Here is an 18793-nt window from a genome sequence, read left to right on the forward strand (position 1 = left end):
GGATGTAAACTTTTGAATGTTGCACCCAATCAATTCCAAAATTTCAGGGAAAATTCTAGGTGTCAGTGGGCAGAACTCTGTTGATTTTGGAGAAAATCAGTCAGCTGGAAGAGGGAAATGGGGGACCCATGGAGCTCCTGGAATCTGGTTAGCACACACATCAGCTTCAACCAAATCTATAATTATCTCCATATCAAAGAACTGGTTATTGGCAGCCATTAACACCTTGCAATCTAACAGCATCCCCCATCTCAGCTTGGCCCATCCTCCCAATAGAGTTTAAAATGTTGACACCCTGAATGATTTACCTCCCTAGACAGAAAGAAAAAAAACTAAGGGTGAGGGGAGAAGGAGGACACACACAGAGCCTCTGGCATGGGAGGAAATCAGTGATCTCAGTATGGGAGAATTAGGGGACCCCAGAATGGGAGAACTGGGGACTCACAGAGCTCTGACTGAGGGGTGAGGGAGTTGCAGGGAGCCCCTGAAATAGAGGGGTAGGGAGAGTGGCACACGAGGAGCTTATGGGGGAGAAAGAAGGGATGCAAAGACCTTCTGATGTGTGCAGTGAGCTCAGCCTACAGAAGTAACAGTGTGTGACCCTCTAGCATAATAAATACTTGTATAATACCAAAGGGAGTACATAGAAATGCTCACCGGTTACATTTTTTATTGTATAACTGGGCTTTTCCCTAAGCTTGTTCCAGTATATAAGATCTCTTCAAAGTCAATATGGCATTAATTGCATATAGAGCTCTAGTGCAGCGTCCCCTCTAAGAATGAAGCATCTCACAAATACTGGACCTTACCTTAGAATGTGCCCTCAACTCCTGTTAACTCCTGCCGTAGTCAAGGGTGTACAGCACCACAAGCTCAGCAGGGTCAGACCTATTGGTTCCATTGTACACTACTGTAACAGTTGTTCCCAGTTTTTCCCCACCTAAATGACTAGGATTTTCTGATGTCTTTTTGTTCTCTTTCAGGTATTAAATGAAGCTGTTGGGGCAATGATGTACCACACTATCACCCTCACCCGAGAAGATCTAGAGAAGTTCAAGGCCTTAAGGGTCATCGTTCGAATAGGCAGCGGCTATGACAACATCGATATCAAAGCTGCAGGGGAGCTCGGTATGTGTCCATTCTGTGCCAGTGGCCCCTCTGCCATTTGTTTGTTTTCTCTTTAAATCAACAAAGGTGACATTGTTTCTTACCTTCATTTGATCAGCGTGGCATGTCAGACCAAATTTTCAAGTGGGTTTAGGCTCAGCCCCTAAAATTGTGGGTGCAGTTTTGTGTGTGTTAAGATGTTGCATGCAAAAGAACATGACTGTGGAATACATAAAAGCGTGGACAATTGCAATTTTAGAAACTGCTTTTTAAAACTTGCCCCAGTTAGAAATATATATATTCACCCACAGCACAAAAAAATGAGATTGATGTTTGTTTTAGATTGCTTTTATTAGTTCTGTGGGGTGTTTTTCTTATTCTTCTTAGTATTTATTTCTCCATCATGTTTAATTTGTATCTGCATAATCAAATAGAAACTACCATCTACAGTGGCAGGCACTTCTTTTGCAATCACAATAACTCGTTGCATTTGCACACCAGTTGAATAGTTATGGGTCTGCCCAAGTTGCATGCGAATGCAGATTGCTTGTGGAACTCTGGGGATTTGCACTTACAAATAACTGGGTGAGCTAAATTGCATCTACAATTCTAGTAGCCGTTTTGAGACCCCTTTTGATAATTCAGTCCAAAGAATGCAATCCATCAAGAAGTACCAGGACAGCGTAGCTCAAGATTGCTTGTATTAAAGATTTTCTCAAAGGAAAATAAGAAAAACAGACATTTAGACCCATAGATAATTCAGGTAAAATAGTTTCAAATAGTCATTCCTAAAAAGCAAATCCTAGCGTAGTGAAGTATTTTTCAACTAGAGGAGCAGTGTCTTCTTAGTGTGACAGATTTTCTGCATTTGTAACTCTTACTCTTACAAACACTGCTGCATAATCCTTCCTTTTAAACATTGCAAATTGAGTGCCCAAATGATGGGGACTGAAGTGGAAGATGTAATTTCTTTCTACAAATCTAGCTGAAAGTTTAATTGGCACCACTATCTAGAAGGGAATTTTTAAAAAAACTAAGAAGAGATCTTTAACTCTGTATAGCTGATACATGACAGGTGGCTAACCATAGTGACAAGTCATGCAGTATACACCATCTGAACACTAGTGGTTCAATTCTGATTTCAGACATTCAGGCTCATTTAATGCATACTCCCTCCTACTCAGCTATCTCCTACTTGGAATAATTACTGTAATAGCAATGAAATTCAACCTTTGCACCAAATTGTTAATTCATTTTAAATTGTGGAATTGAAACAGAATCCCTGTGTTACCTAACAGCATTCCATGTGAACACCCTGTGCTACAGAAGGTTCAGAGCTGTCTCTCCACAGCCTCTTTGCTCTTCCTGATGATTATGAGAAGCAGAAATTAATAATAACAACAGGGTTGTGCAGGCTAATAGAAAGAGCCCTGTTGTGACGGAGTTGCTTTTGTTTTACTTTAGGATGGCTGCAATCCCTGCAATCTCTCACCTGCTTTGTAGCAGTTTCTGGGATTTTTAAAATGATATCAGTGGCTATATATTTGAAAAAACATTTTTTTCTCCTCCACTTGTTCCTGTCTATTGCCTGGATGTGGATAACAATTCTCTTTTTACTATCTGATCACAGGTTTTTCATATCAGTTCTTTTTCTGACATTAACAAAAGCTTCTTTTCTTTATGGGAACAGGAAAATGACATTTAAAAATGTTCTCACAGATCTACTGAGAAATTTACTTTACTTTTTCATGTCCCCATAGAGATGCACTGTACCCATATGAAAGCAAAGGCAGCATTCACCCATGAAACTAGGCAGTGCTTTGACGCAAAACTTTGTATACTTTTGCATAACAGATGTGCAGCAGTTCTGACAGATTGGAACAGAGCAAAAATCCCTAAGGAAAAGTGCTTCTGTAACGGTCAAACCATTTATTATTCATTGCTATTAGTTATAAACCAAAGCTACAGCTGCTAACGTCTCCTTGCCAGCGTCTACTGTTGTGACAGGGATAGATATCTGTGATTAAACAGATACATGATAGTTCCTCTGCAGTTTGTAGATCTTGTGTAGTTAACTTCTGAAACTTCAGAGTCAAGTATAGATGTTTTCATGATGTCCTATGCTCTGAAGAAGAAATCACTCTAGATCCACTTGTGTAGAAATATTAACAATCATGCCAACCCTTGAAACCACGGGCTAATCATGTACTCCATATCAAGAAGTTTTTGAGGAAGGAGTATAATCCAAAGTAGATGATCATAGCTATAAATGTCATTCTTGCCTTCACAATATTCCTGTTAGATTTTAATTAGAATTGTCCAGGATGGCATTGATTTTGCAAACCAAGATAGTCTTCATCACATACCTAATGGCCTAATTATTTGTGTTATGTAATTATAAACTGACCAGATCCCAAGGCGGAGCACACTGAGATTGCTCAATTACGGCAAATTGCAAAGAATGGGACAGACAATCCCCAAAACTGGTGGTTATTCTAATATTTTGATCCGCCAAGCCAGCAACAAACCAACTTCTACAGAACCTTAGTGGATACCCAGAAACACAGTTCCCTTAAAGCAGCCCAGCCTTGAGCTCTCACCCAGACAGCCAAGTCAAATAAGATGAGGATTACTGAAAATCTTGTTCATCATATAAAAAGTTCTACCAATCCCAAGGGATCAGACACATTACCCACCAGGATAAAGAGTATTGCAGATCTTACCCAAATACACACTTACAGCCAATTATATTAACTAAAATAAGATTTATTAAAAAAGAAGAGAGAGTGAGTATAGGTTACATACAGACTTGAATAAAATTCTTAGATCAGTTCCATAGTAGAGATGAACTTTAGAGTTGCAAAAGTTCTTTCAGAATTAGTTCCGTAGGTCACAATCCAATGGCCAACATTAGGGTGACCCAAACTGGAGCTGGGGACTTTAGTCTTGCAACTCAAACTTCCCCTGATGTAGCTTAAGCTGATCTGAGATAACAGGATCAGGGCCCAAGAGAGCTTTTTTATAGTTCTAAAGCAAGCTATCCGATAGCCTCTTGACAGTAGGCATTCCTTAGGTGAAGAACAGTGACTTTGAAGTAACCTCCTATTTCCTGAGCATCATTGGTAACAAGCTACATGGATTAAGAATAAGGCAACTGCTCATCTCTTGCCATTTCCAGGTACTTTACTACATACTTCAAACAGCAATGAAGACAGTGATATTACTACATTCAGTTCATCTAGATGTTAATATCTCCTTTTGATCTTTGAATTAACAGACTACAGTGATGGACAGGAACCGTTTGGTTACATTGTCAGCCTCTAACAATATATATGTAAACACACAGAACCCACAAATCATTATCTATTAATATGTCTCTACAGGTTGAATCTCGATCCATTATCCTGCTAGTTGTGTAACCCTTTCTGGCCCTGTGTCACAAAGGCACAGGGCATTTTTATGGAGACATTTTCCCTACATTTCGTCTTTTTTTGTTTATCTCTTAATGTCAGAAATTTATTCTATAAAAATGGCTCTCAAGCCCCTGGCCATAACTGATTGGACTGTGATGAATTAAAATTTCACCTTTGAAATTTTTTTAAATGGTCTTCTTCAGCAACATCCACACTAGATGGGGTGGTGACACTTTTCTGAAATCAGTCATGCACACACTGAATGCAAGTAACAGCGAGACACGTCTAACTGCGTTATCCTTAATGAAGGGTTGTTAAAAGTGCTGTGCATGCACTTTACTTCTGCCCTGCATTCACCTGCTGCTGCTGCTACAACTGAGTAAACAGGCAGTGGGCAAATACTACAATTTAAAGTCTCTAATGTCTGTGCTAAAATTCCTCCCGTTAATATACTATTTAGATCTTGATAGCACAGTTTTTGTTCCCTTATTGCAAAGAAGAAAGGGGTTTTCATCCTATCCTAGACCTGAGAAGATTCAACAATTACAGGTACTGGCCTCAGATTCAGAATAACTGTTGCCTGCATCGTTCCATCTCTCCAAGCTCAAAATTGGCTTATAGTTCTTGACTTGCAGGAAGAGCCATAGATTCACAGTGGGACCCACCAGGTAACAATACAGAGTACTGCCCTTCGTTCTCTCCACAACACCAAAAATATTCACAAATGTCAGAGGGTGGGGGCAGCACACCAAAGGAGAAAGGGACTCCACATCTGTCCATGCCTAGGTGACAGGCTGATCAGGAGCACGGTCCAAGCAGGAAACTGCAGCAGCTCTGGAATCCTGTACCTGTTCTCCAATTAGGACTCCTTGTGAACTATGAATAAGAGTCTGTAACAGCATCACAGAGAATAGAGTTCATAGGAGCCATGATCAACTCTCAGCTGGTGAGAGCTCACCTGCTAGGGGGACAAGTTCCTGTCTGTTCAGTCAATGACAAGGGACTTCCAGTCAAACCTGGCAGCAATGGTGTGTACACGTCTAGGGCTGTTGGGTCACCTGTCATTGTGCATATAGTGGATGCTGCTTGCAAGACTTCATCTGTGGCTCTTACAACTGTGATCTCCATCCAAGCATCACATGAATAAGAGAGTCATTTCCCATCCAGGTTCTACAAGAGCCCACTTAATGGCTGAACCTAGAGAACATATGAAAGCGTGTTCTTTTCTTGACCAAGTCCCAGGATGATCTGAATGTCCTGGAGTTCAGGGATATCCAGTCAGCCTGCATGGCATTCCTATCTGTTCTCTGGGACCTTTCGGTGCAGATGCACTACATCAACAAGTGTGGAAGTGTTGGGTCATCTCCTCTCTGCTAGGAAGCCATTAGACCTGACGTCATCACCATGGGATAATCCCATTGGTTCTTCATTTTCTAGGAATTAGCAACAACCTGGCAGACTTTTTGAGCAGGCCCACAATAACCAACCTCGAGTGGCCTCTGCAGGTGTCCATTACAGAGCTGATCTTTCACCTACAGGGTATGCCACTGAGGACAACACTAAGTGCCTGAACTTCTGCTCTAGAGGGCATCTGAGCCTGGTCTCCAGGTTTCCTATATGTCTTTTCCCTCTGTTCCCCTGATCTCCAGGGTGATATCGAAAATGAGAGGGAAGACGTCCATGCTGATGCTAATAGCTGCCTATTAGACAGGCTATTTGGGCTGCCAGACCTCTTGAACATGTCCATTCAGCCCTGCATCCCTCTAGCAATCTTCCCGGACATGATATCTCAGAACCACAATCAGATATTGCAGCTAGGCCCACAATGATGGCTTGGATGTTGGCTCCTTGAGCACTACTGACAGAGACTGTTATCAAGAGGTCCAGGATAGCCTCATACAAAGCAGGAAGCCATCTGCCAGGAAGACCTACTCCTCCATATGGAAACAGGTCTCCATATAGCCTATCCAGCATGCTCTGGGACCAGTTGAAGCTCCAGTCCCAAAGATACTCAATTATGTGTTGCACTGGAAACATTCTGGATTGAGTCTTCGTTCTCTCAGAGTTCATGTTGCAGCAGTATTGTTGTGTCATGTCAGTACAGTTGTACCCAACAGTATCCAGATGCCTCAAGGGACATCTGCACACTTACCCTTCTGATGGAGACCTGGCTCTTGCATATTGTCTTAACATTGTCCTCCTTTTACTCATAGACCTGTTGTCAGATTACTAACCACCCTTGCCCCAGGTCTTGTGTATGTATGTAAATAAAACCTTACCCTTAAGATGGTCTTTCTGGCCACTATCACATCAGCGTGGATAGAGAAGTCAGTGGAGTATTGTCTGGGTATATTCTATGAGTGATTTATTTGATTTACACTCAGACATCATTCCTGGAACAAGTGTGGTCAAACAGCATGCAGAGTAGTCCCATCTTCCAGGAATCTCAGCCCAAGAACAATGTCTAGTTCCCAGGGAGCTGCTGTGCCTCAAGTACTGACTCCAATCAGAGCCCAAGACAGAGAGCAAACTCTGCTGCGTGTCGCACAGCTCCCTCTCCTCTCCTGAAGGTGCCTCTGCACACAGCCTTGCAAAACCCCAGACTAGCAACAGTGCATCGTGTCTTCCTAAGAGTCAGAACTTGTTCTTATCCCCCCCCACACCCGGAAAAAGAAAAGAAACCAGAAGATTATGTGTGGCAGCCTCTTGGTGATGCTCGCCATCACAATAATGTTGCATTCTTAACTAGGTTAAAGAGTCATAATATATATTGGCCATATTTGTGTGTTACAGAAATGTTAGTGAGCTGTTGCAAGCAGCAACGTGAATTGTTTTACCACTAATGAATACCATTAGCATATAAAATCAAACTGATATTTGTGCCTTGCCAGAGGAACACAGCTCTTTCAGGTGTGTTGATAGGCTGGTGTTAACATAATTCATCCCTTCAACATCTTAGTAAAATGAAAGAAAACACGTGCTCTTTGGAACAATCATTTTGAATTAGACACTTGGCTGACATGTTTATCTACAAAAATATGTTCATTTGGCTGTGGACGGTTGACATGTTGCTCACAGTTTCACTATAGTTTGCGTAGCTCCTTGATGTTTTCTTTTAAAAATAAACAAAAACTGTACAATTATTTACATTTGAAGACTTTAACTTCATATTATACCCTGTGGGGCCTTACCCTACCCTGCCTCATCTCCATCTCCCCATCAACATGCACATTATACAGTGGGTGTAACACCTCTCAGCATTAATTAGAGTTACACATCCACTGAGAGCGAGAGACATATAAATGCTTTAGGGCCTGATCCAGAACTCACTGAAGTTGAGGGAAGGACTCTCATTGACTTCAATGAACTTGGATTGGACCTTTACGTTGGCCAATATTACAAGATTTGCAGTACAAACATTTACTCCCGAGGGAAATCTATGCCAAAAATTCTGCAAATTTTGTCAGTAGATAAATGTGGAGGCTGACAGTGCAGGGGCCAGGCCTGCCTCAGAAACACTCCAGGGCCCTGCTCCTCTGCACCAGGTGAGGGCAGGCTGGCTCAGGCTGGTAGGACCCAAGTGTAGAGGGGTTAGTGTGGGTGGATCCAGGTGTGGGATGAGAAGATTCTGGGTGTGGGCAGCGAAGTGGGGAGTCCAAGTGTGGCAGGGAGCTTGTTGGGGGATTCCAAGTGCAGGGGCAGTGTGACTCTGCAGGGGAATGCAAGTGAAGGTAGTTGGGGTTCTACAGGGAGCTTCGGGGGATAGGTATAGCCGGAAGGGGGTCTGGATGTAGGAGGCTCAGCAGGGCATCTGGGTGCAGCTGGTTGGGGCTCAGTGAGGTTGGAATCAGCGTGTGGGGGACTGGTGGGTAGTCCACGTGCAGAGAGGAATGGGGCTCATCGGGGTGGGGGTTAAAGTGTGGGGGTCTTGTAAGGGGTGAGTCTTGGCAGAGGGAGTCCAGGTGTGGGGGGCTTTGGATGCAGGGGGTGAGGCTCAGCAGGGTAGGGAACTGGGAGGTATCCTGATGCACAGGAATTTGGTGGATGGGGGAGCAGCTCCCTGTACAGTGACCCCTTTCCCTCAGCTGAGAGGCAATGGGGGCAGGGAGCCGGTGGGCGGGAGGGAGATGTGGAGCTTCCTGCAGTTGGGGGTGGGTCTGACCTAGCCCAAGTCACTCCTTGCAGGGACTAGTAGCTGAGCCAGGCACAAGGTAGGAGCCACTGGTTGGGACGTTCTCAGCCCCCTCTCCCCCAGAAAATTCTGTGATACATTTTAAACAAAAATAATGCAGCCTGTTGAAAGTATGGGGGCAGAGTAAAATAACATGTCTGCACGGGGTGCCATACCAATTGCTTGTTCCTGTGTATATTTACCGTAATTGAATGCAGAATTCCCCACCTGCTCGACTAGTCCTTGGAGCACCCAGGCCCTTGAGAGCAGGACTGAGCGCACAACTGCAGGTCTTGCTGAGCTGGCTTATTCAGCAGTGTCCTAATCAGCTGATCTAGGCCTGCACCTGTTGCCTTAACAAAGGAGTTCTAGCACTGTGAGAACTCTGCAAGCCCTGCGCCTCAACCTCACCTGCTCCAGGCTGACAGGGCTGCAGACTGCACCAGAACCCACTCAGGGCTGCTGCTGCTGCTCCTCCTACATCCGTAGCCAGGAGGAGCGGGCTAGCTACCATTCTGCATCAGGCTACTTGAGACTGTCAAGTGATGGGAGAAGGAAGGTTTAGTGGGAGGTGAGAGCCTGCCCATCCCTTGTACAGGAAGAGGAGGAACTTCCCTGTCCATCTGCCTCTCTTGCCATTACAGCTGTGTCCTCAATCCCCCCTGTCACTTCAGTTGCTACAGGTTGCCCCACTGAGGCTGTATCCTAACTGCTGAGTTAACTGGAGTAGCCTCTCTAGTTAGCCTACCTCGAGGGAGAGTGAAATAACACGCAAGCAACAACCAGCCATTATGTTAGCAGCACAGAGTGGTTGTGTTAGTAGCTGATGAGCTGTTGTCCTGTCCCCTAGATGGACCAGCCAGCGTGAGTTAAAAGCACCACAGCTCTGGAGCTCAGGGGTTGTGTGTGTGGATGGGACTCGAGTTAGGACAACACAACACTTGTTATAACGTGGGTTCACTGTGCAGTGAAGACAAGCTTTGAGTGCTGCACCAGGCTTTAATATTGCCCTTCCTCTCAGTTAATTTGTCCACTCGGCCTCATTTCTTAGATCTGTCCCTGTCTGGCAGACTGGCAGTGCACTGCCTACATGCACAAATAGCCCATAGCTTCTTCTCACAAGGTAAGGACTGATGCGCAAATCCTTAAAGGTATGGTACATAGACGTTGCCCTGCTCAACATAGCAGTGCTTAACCCTAGGCGGCTTGCTGCCAGGTGGAATGATCAGCCTTGTGCTAGGCTCCCCATACAGTGCATAGGGAGAGCTAGACACCTAAGGAAGGAATTGGCAAGGGAGCCGCCTAAGCTAGCTGGGAGTGAAATCCCGAGAAGGACTTGGGGCAAGGAGAAGAGCTTAGGCACCCGAGCGGCTGACCTGGTGTGGCTGGCTGCTGGGTGCCTCCCTCCATATGGCAATCTCAGCTGCAAACCCTCTCTTGAAGTGAGGCACCAAAGACAGGTCAGCTGCTTAGGTAGCCCATGTCCTGGCAGCTGAAACCATCTTTCTCTCTTTTGCTCATGCTCTCCTGGCTGTATTTTATATAGGAGCTGTGCTGCCCCCATCGATCGGAGACCTGCATCCAGTCCTCCTGTTGTGGTGAGACAGGTCTGGTACATAGACGTTGTCTGAGCATGCTCTGAGCACGCCTACAGGACTGGGCCCTGCTGGTGAGATAGGCTTTCCCCTTCCCCTGCCCAATTTGAGACTCTGGCTTAGGGGCCTACAGGGTGTCAGCTTGAGCAAGGCCTCTAAGCTACTCATTAGCTGTGGGGCAGCACCACCATTTAGATGGCTTTGCAAATGCTGACCAGCATTTGGAGGTGCCTCCAGGGTTAGGTGTCAGCTTTGAGAATATCAGTAATGCCTGAATGTGGACTTAGTCGCCTAAGAACCTTTAAGGATCTGGACTGTAGGGATTTTCATATGAGTTTGCCTGAATAGGACTGGGATTCAGACCCTTTACCACAAGATGGGGCTCCAAACCTTATGACTGCTCTTTCCAAGGAAAGGATTAAAAGGAATGTAGTCATGACGGTGGGTAAAACTCCTGAAAGTGCCAAATCCTCAAAGGTAGATTCATTGAGAGTTAGTTGCGGAAATACCTTTGAGGATCTTGGCCTTGGAGTTTTAGGCCCCTAAACTGCAGTGACTTTCAATGAGATATAAGCTCCTAAACCAGTTGGGCACTTTTAAAACTGTTGCCCAAAATGGTTATTGACTCTCACATAGGCAAAAAAAGAGGGAGTCATGCAAAAATGTTCTCCCTTAGCCTGGGGTGATCCTGTGTTCCCAGGCCAGACTTATTGCAGAGAGGGAGAGTGAAGGGCTGGGAAATCTCTGTTTTACCATTTAAACATTGCATGTTATTTATCACCAAGGAGAGAGAAAAGGCTCCATAGAAAACACATGTGCAGTAAGAGCCTGGTTTTCAGGGCAGCTTAGCACATGTTTATACTGTTTTCCTGTTTCTAAGAGTGCTCAGCAAGTACAATGGGAAATAGTGTGACGGCCTGTTGGTAGGGCAAGGGCAGGCTGCCCTGGGAATTTAAAAAAAAAAAAAAATCTGACCCTTGGTGCATCCCCAATGCAGACTTTTCTACAGACATGTTTGTAAGAGCCAGAAGGATAAGTAACCCTGGCAGGGCTCCAGAGATGGGGTGAGTCCCATCAGACAGAAATCACTCCAGATCTTCCCTCTATCTGATGGTGGAATTTAAACCAGAAGCTTCCAAGGAACCCCTTCTTCCCACACATCACTGTGCAACAATGTCATAACAGCCCCGATTAAGGACGGAATAGGATCAAAAAGGTTGTTTTTTGTCCCCAAGAACTACCAGCTGCATTTTTCCAATATCGCTGCCCTGCTGTGGCCCGGTGGTGAGGTCCCACCAGTGTGTGTGTGTGTGTGTGTGTGTTGGGACGCTTGCTCTGCATAGAAATGCAGCAGACTGACATTTCAGTGGTGAAAGGAGTCTCATTGCAGCTTATAAAACCAGCCTTTGTGAAGGAACAATGGGTCTGGCTGGGACTCGCATGTTTTGGAACTACTTCGCCCCTTCACTGCAGAAAATTAATACACTAACATTATATGCAGCTAAAGTAAAGAAAACAGATCAGTAACATTCCTATTATAACTGTACTGCTGGTATTACATTTAAAAAGAACTTCTAAGTGGTTCATTGAGGGAAGAATACTGTTTTATAAGTATCAAAATAGGATTCATTGTTGGCAGTTAGGATTGCTTAAAATAAATGGAATCTTAGCTTTAAAAGGTGTCTTGAGTTTTTAGCTTAAAACCTGTGGGGGAAAAATGTACCTTTGGAAGTACAGTGTTTGGATACCTAGCTAGAAGGCCTGCTTGCCTGATCCAGTATGCCAAGCATATGTTCTTATGTATGTTATTTCTTACGTAGTCAGCAGGCTGCAGCTGTGAGTTTGGTGCTTTGTGAAGCAGCATATAGTAGTACAATTTCAAGGTGATACTGGGAGTTTGCCACAAAATTCCTTTCACTGTCATGTGATTTTGAGCAGGTCCACCTACATGCTGGGCTGGCAAATGGTCCGCTGATGGTATCAAAGAACATAGAAATGGTTCAGATCAGTTTCTTGGACAGTTTCATTAGTGAGAAGCCTGGAGATTTGCTGGTGTTTCAATGACTAGATCGCGCTGCTCTAAGATTGTGATTTTGTTGGATTTTTTTCCCCTTCTCCAGGGATTGCTGTCTGCAATATCCCATCAGCAGCTGTGGAAGAGACTGCAGATTCCACCATATGCCATGTCCTAAACCTCTACAGGCGGAACACTTGGCTGTATCAAGCACTGAGGGAAGGGACCCGGGTGCAGAGTGTGGAACAGATAAGGGAGGTGGCCTCGGGAGCAGCTCGGATCAGAGGAGAAACTCTTGGCCTCATTGGATTTGGTATGTTGGCAACTTTGGGAGACAAAATATCCAAAGCAGAGCCATCTTGGAGGAGTACGACTCTCAAGACTTAGATCAGGGATGGGCAACTCGTTGCCTGGGGGCTGCATCCCACTAAATAGATCATTTTATTTGGACCCCTGGTGTCCAGCTTGGGGCAGGCAATCTGATGGTATCAGAGCCAGGAAGTGGGCAGGGTGGCTGTGACGTGATACTGTGGTGAAGCCAGGCCCAGCTCCGTGGCAGAGGAGCCAGTAGTGCGGCAGAAATGCGAGGCAGGCTCATTTCCCAGCCCCCCTCCCTCAGGACCCCTCTCAAAGGGTTGGAATGGATTTTCTGGCCCTCCACTACCTTAAAGTTCCCCATCCCTGACTTAGATCTTGTATATCAGCATAGCTTATTTTGCTGCATTTACTGAACTGTGCACTACTGATGTAAGCAGTTTTGTGGTGATACTACTGCAGCCACGCTAGGGGTTCCACCGATTTAACAGTGTTTCTAAGCTGCTATAGCTACGTGGGAACAGAAACCATGTGCCCTGATTTTCCGGTAAAGGAGCCTGTTCTTTTCCTGTTCAGAATTGTGAACCCAGCTTTCTCTGCGAAGAGGAAGCAGATTTCCGAGGCTGTAGGGACTTTGGTGAGCCCCATCTCTTCAGTGCTTTCGTGAGCCTCTCCTGCACTCTCCCTTTACCCCGTGGGAGTTTTCCTAAAGGGTACTGCACACACACTGGTAGCCTTGTTTCACGCTGTATCTTCCAACACACTCTCATCTCCAGAGTGCAGCTCTGGAGTGTGACCGTGAACCTTTGCAACAATTTCTGTATCCTCTTGCTAGCAATGATTTTCTCCACAGGCAGTGCCTTGGCCATGCACGAGGCCAATCCATGTATTCGTTACATGAACCAGCCTGTGTGTGAATGTGTCCTGCCCCCAGGAGTCACTGCAGGCAGGAGCTGTGTCTTAAAGAACTAGCTCCTTCTGGGCTCCCTGCTCGCTCCTCAGAGAAGATTACAATTCCCCTCCCCAGAGTAACCCACAATCACTTAGTGTGGCACTCTCTTCCCCTCTGGTGGTGGCTGGGCCAGAAGTTGCTGAGCCTGCTACAGCCTTGGCGGAGAGCTGAGTCTTTTAGTCCAGGCAGTAGCGGCTCATGCTTTTAGAGCTAGAGTTGCTGCCGCTGATGACCCAGTTGCTCTGACTCTGCCATGCTGGCCAGCTCATTTTGGGAGCAGATCCCAATCCCTGTCCACCAGTGCATAAGGGAAATTCCAGGATGCTGCAGAAGAGAGGGAAGTCTCACTCCCCCGGATGCCTTCCGCATGGCTGCATAAAGCCAAGCCAGAATCTGACTTGCAGTGGAGCGAAGGTAGCACAGATAACTGGCATTGTGCTCATCTGTTATCACTTGTGGCGAACGTGATAGGCTGAAGATGTAGTGAGTGACCTGGCTAGAATGTACCTGTGGGTACAGCTAAACCAAAAAACCCACAAAACCCCCGCAGCAATGAGTCTTAGAGCCTGGGTCAACTGACAGGCTCATGGGGCTTGTGCTGAGGGGCTAAAAATAGCAGTGTAGACATTTGGACTGGAGCCCAGGTTCTGAAACCCAGCATGGGGTGGGGGCAGCCTCAGAGCACTGGCTCCTGTCCAGGATCGAACATCTACATTGCTGGTTTCAGCCCCGCAGCATGAGCCCTGTAAGCTTGAGACTCCCAGCCAGCCAGTGTCTCAGACTATTGACGTTTGAGGGCTCTGTGTTAACGGCTGGTGTGCAACAAGACTTTGCTGGTGTATGTCATGAGTGTCTCGCTGCACATTGGGCATGAGGCCACACATTAAATGTCAGCGTGGAAGCAATGGCCAGTGGTTAGAGTACAAGGGTGACAGTCAGAAGACATATTCTAACCATATCTAACCTTTGTGTGATGCTGCTCCTCGTCACTGCCCGTCACTAATGAATCCTGCCAGTACCCCTGAGACGCAGGTAGGTCGGCATTGTGCATTCTAATAACTGGGGAGAGTGAAGGAAAAAGAATGAGTAAGTTGTCCAGGTCACACTGCCAGGATTCCAGCTCAGGAGGCCTGGCGCCTAGCCCGGTGCTCAGACCCTGCCTGTCCTTTTATTGTATTGAAAAATCCCTCATTAACGAAATAGAAGAGTACTGGTTAAAAGCTTTTACGAAGCTAACACCAGGCCCTAATGAAGTAGTTTTCCATCTTCTTTCACTGCAGAGAATGATTCCCTCTCCGTCCCAGCTCCTACTGCCTCTGTGCACTGCTCTCCCTTTGCCTGAGTGGGTCCCTCTTTATTCTCAGATGCTGAAGGGTGAATTGTGGAAGTGACACGTGACTTGTGGGTCTCCTTCCCTTTAAGGCAGCATGGCCTAGTGGCTAGGGCACTGGCCTGGGCATCAGGCGCTCTGGAGTCTATTCCTGGCTCTGCCATTGACCTGCTGTGTAACACTGGGCAAGTCACTTCTCCTCCCTTTCCCACTCTTCCAGTCCCTTTTCTGTCCTCTGTATAGAGTGCTAGCTATTTCACAGCCCAGCAGCTAGCACACTGGGGCCACCAGTTATTGTTGTTGTATAAACTGATGCTGACGACTGAGCTCCAGTGCATGGCTTTGAGCACTGGTGTGTCGCCAGGAGCCAGGGATGATTACCCTCCCACAGGGCTGGCCTTACGGATGGGGTCCCGCCCAGGGTGCCGTGGCTATGGGGTGCACTGTCCCAAATGCCACAAGCTGGTGGCCCTGGACTGCCAGAGCAGGGGTGAGTGTGGGCGAGCCTAGGGCTGGAGCCCCTGGCCAGCCAAGCAGGGGGTATGCAATGCCACCTGCAGCTTCCAGCCTCTCAGGAAGGCACAGCCCCTGGATCCCCCTTTCCCACAGGGTGGGGGGTGGCTATGCAACCACTCTCCTGCCACTAGGTAATCAGGATGTATATGGTCAGGGGGTTGCCCAGCTCAGAAATTCTTCCTTGTGTAGCCCAGCCAGGTTCCGGAGCTAGAGGCTGGTCTTTGCGCCCTGCACCCCATGCTGCTGTTCTCAAAATCAAAGAAAGGGCACCAAAATACAAGTTTGCACAGGCTGCCATTTTCCCTAAGGCTGGCTCTCCCTTCCTGTATTTCTGTGACAGGAAGTGTGTCCTCTTGATTCAGGAGAAGAGCTGGAAGGAAATTTTCCAAGGAAAATGCTAATTCATTGAACCCAAAATAGTTCAAGGAAATAGCATCAGTGAAACTGAAAAGAATCCTATCTAAAAATAGCCATGTTGCCAGTGTTGCGGATGGGGGACATAGCAGCTAAATATGTATGGCCAGAAAGCTTGTACCTCTTTACCTGATGGCTTGCCACATGTTGCCAAGAGGAAGCTACAGCTCAACTCAGGCTGTGTGGAAGCTGCCAGCTCTGGAGAAAAACAAACCCCGTCCAGGCTCTGACCCAAAGGAAATAAAACAGTTTAAACAGACAAAAGGTGGAATGTGGACAGGGAAGAAAGGGGAAAGCTACTGGTCATAGCTTGGCAGTGATTACTTGTTAACATGCATCTTTGTGGGAACACACCTGGAACTGAAACATTTTAAAACAAGGCCATGGTTAAGCATTTGAAACTGTCATTAGAAAATCCACCATGAGGTTGCTGTGAGCATATGATGCACACTTCTGAGGTGACCACCTGTAGACAGGGGACCCCAGCACAGGACCTGAGGAACGCGTTGCTGGGGATGTTGTGAAGGCCAAAAACTATAGCTGGGTTAAAAAAAGAATTAGATGAGTTAGTGGAAGGTAGGTCTATTAATGGTGATCAGGGAGGCAACCCCATGCCCCGGTATCCTAAGCTTCTAACTGCCAGAAGCTGGGATTGGATGCTGGGGGTAAATCACTCGATAATTGCTCTGTTCTGTTTATTCTTTCTAAAGAATCTGACCCTGGCCGCTGTTGGCTACTGGGCTAGCTGGACCATTGGTCTGAGCCAGAATAGCCGTTCTGGTGTTCTAGAACCAGTGTAAGCATGCAATTTGTATTGTACATCCCCCAGCAGTAGTAATCCACACCCAGGGCACTGAGCCAGGCTAGCCCCATTATCACTGGTATTTCGGACAATGAGCCAATTGCATTCCTGCCGTAACTCCAGTGACTTCGGTGGTGCTACATGAGAGGTGAATTTGGCTCCCTGTGTTCAGAAGCAGTTCGATGGGAAAATAAAATATTCAGAAATGAGGCACTGGCCCCTGTCATGGGCTGCGTGAAAACAGAGGCTCTGAATGGCTGGACTTGGTCTGGAAAATTCTTGCATTTTCCTTGCATCATAACACACTCAGGGTCTGCTCCTGTAACCACAGACCCAAGCCTAGCACTTGCTGCTGGAGGGAGGAGAAAGGCTCCAGCACACACTCGCTCCTTGGAATTCCAGCTCCTTCATCTAGAGCCCCTCAGAATCACCTAGCAGCAGCCAAACGGGGGCAGTAAAATGACAGTGATCATGCTTTGCTGTGTTGAGGAATGGGCCTGGGCTGTAGACAGGGGCTGCTTTGTATGAAGTACGCAGGTAAGGGCAGCTTTTCAGACAGTCAAGGCACAGGACTCGCAGAGCCTGATTCTAATGAGTACTTCAACATGAATGGCCAGTGCCTGGTTATTTGGCTTTCTTTACATTGCCAGACAGACGAATGAGGAATGAAGGGGCATGTACTGATGTAGGACTTGGGTAGCCGAGTCCAGGCAATGACATTGAATAGGAACGACATTGTGGCTAATGACCTGCTGATTGCACTGCAGCTGTCCCTCTTTATCAGAATAGCCTTACTAAACCTTTGCTTCAAAACCATGACAGTTGTCTTAGTCATGCCTAATTAAATAGCCATTCAGCAAGAGTATGGAAGAAAAAGCCTACAGCAAACAAGTTGCTCTTATAACTAGGCCTTTATTTTTATTTTTTTTTAATTTTTATTTTATTGGCATTGTCTTCTTGAACAAAAGCACCTCGTAAAGGAGTTCATTTCTTAATACGGCTCCTCACAGCCTGGCCTGCTCAGCGAGCACATGGAATGTGGCCCTACCCTGGTGGGGTTGTAGCATCAAATTCTGACCTCAGAGCCGAGTGCTGCAGGAGTGCAGATAGTTACGTTTACTCAAACGACAGCCTTTTAAATAACATGGCAAATGCTTAATGGACAGTCCTTTGACCACTATTGCTGCTTATATTGTAAAGGCGCATTCTAGGCCTAGCCCTCTGCACGCTGTGCTGTATGGTTAATGTTTGCCCTTCAGATAAGTCAACAGCTAGACAGTTGATCCTGAGAGGGAAAGAGGCTTACAGATGTCACGGCTGCAGCAGGGAGGGGGGGGCCTCAAAGGCAAGTGGTTTGTGTTACTGGCGCAGAGGAGCGTCAAATGACACATTTGGTTACTTTTTTTTGCTCTTCCTTAAGCCAAAGCCTGAATGAATTGAAGTGATGTAATCACCAGGTTGGGGGCTGAGGTTGCTGCAGATGGCAGTTTGGCATAAATGTGCCAGTGAGTGATGGGGAGGGAGAATGGGCAGTGCAGGGGATTAGTGATAATATTTAGCCTTTTTCCTGCTCAAAGCACTTTACCGCCCTTGGTTAATGAATCTGTACACATTAGAGGTGCAAAGTATCAGAGGGGTAGCTGTGTTAGTCTGGATCTGTAAAAAGCAACAGAGAGTTCTGTGGCACCTTATGGACTAACAGACATATTGGAGCATAAGCATTCGTGGGTGAATGCATCTGACAAAGTGGGTACTCACCCACAAAAACTCATGCTCCAATATGTCTATTAGTCTATAAGGTGCCCCAGGACTCTTTGGCACTTATTAGAGGTGCAGAATCTGATTCCTTCTGTGGCATTGGACTTCACCGGCCTGTCTCAAGTTTCAGAGCTGGACTTTGAAGTTCCTGGCTACATGTCTTCCACTGAGATCAATAGTCCTGGCCCCGGCTCACATCCTCAGAACGGACCATGCCTCTTTAAGGAGAAATGCTTTTCATTACTCTGGCTTTCCCCTCTGTACCTCTCATGTCAGCCACATGCCCTAAGTACAGGACAGGAGTATGATACGAATCTAGGCCCATAGGCACCTAAATAATTTGAAGATTGGGGCCTAACAGCCAATGGGAGCAGCAGCAGGCCACAGATCACCTCCTGGAAGAGTC

The 18793-nt window shown here is 46.3% G+C and overlaps 1 protein-coding gene across 7 annotated transcripts in view; it reads left to right on the plus strand.

Moving 5' to 3' along the window:
- CTBP2 (C-terminal binding protein 2) overlaps positions 1-18793 on the plus strand; it is a 230760-nt gene that overhangs the window by 201240 nt on the left and 10727 nt on the right. For all 7 annotated transcript variants that reach the window (XM_075072475.1, XM_075072477.1, XM_075072474.1 and 4 more), the window contains 2 exons: positions 984-1128; positions 12407-12613. In XM_075072475.1, the coding sequence (XP_074928576.1) occupies positions 984-1128; positions 12407-12613 (352 nt within the window). The remainder of the gene's footprint in view (positions 1-983; positions 1129-12406; positions 12614-18793) is intronic.

This window comes from Chelonoidis abingdonii, chromosome 15 (assembly GCF_003597395.2).
Source record: "Chelonoidis abingdonii isolate Lonesome George chromosome 15, CheloAbing_2.0, whole genome shotgun sequence".
In the NCBI taxonomy this organism is placed as follows: domain Eukaryota; kingdom Metazoa; phylum Chordata; order Testudines; family Testudinidae; genus Chelonoidis; species Chelonoidis abingdonii.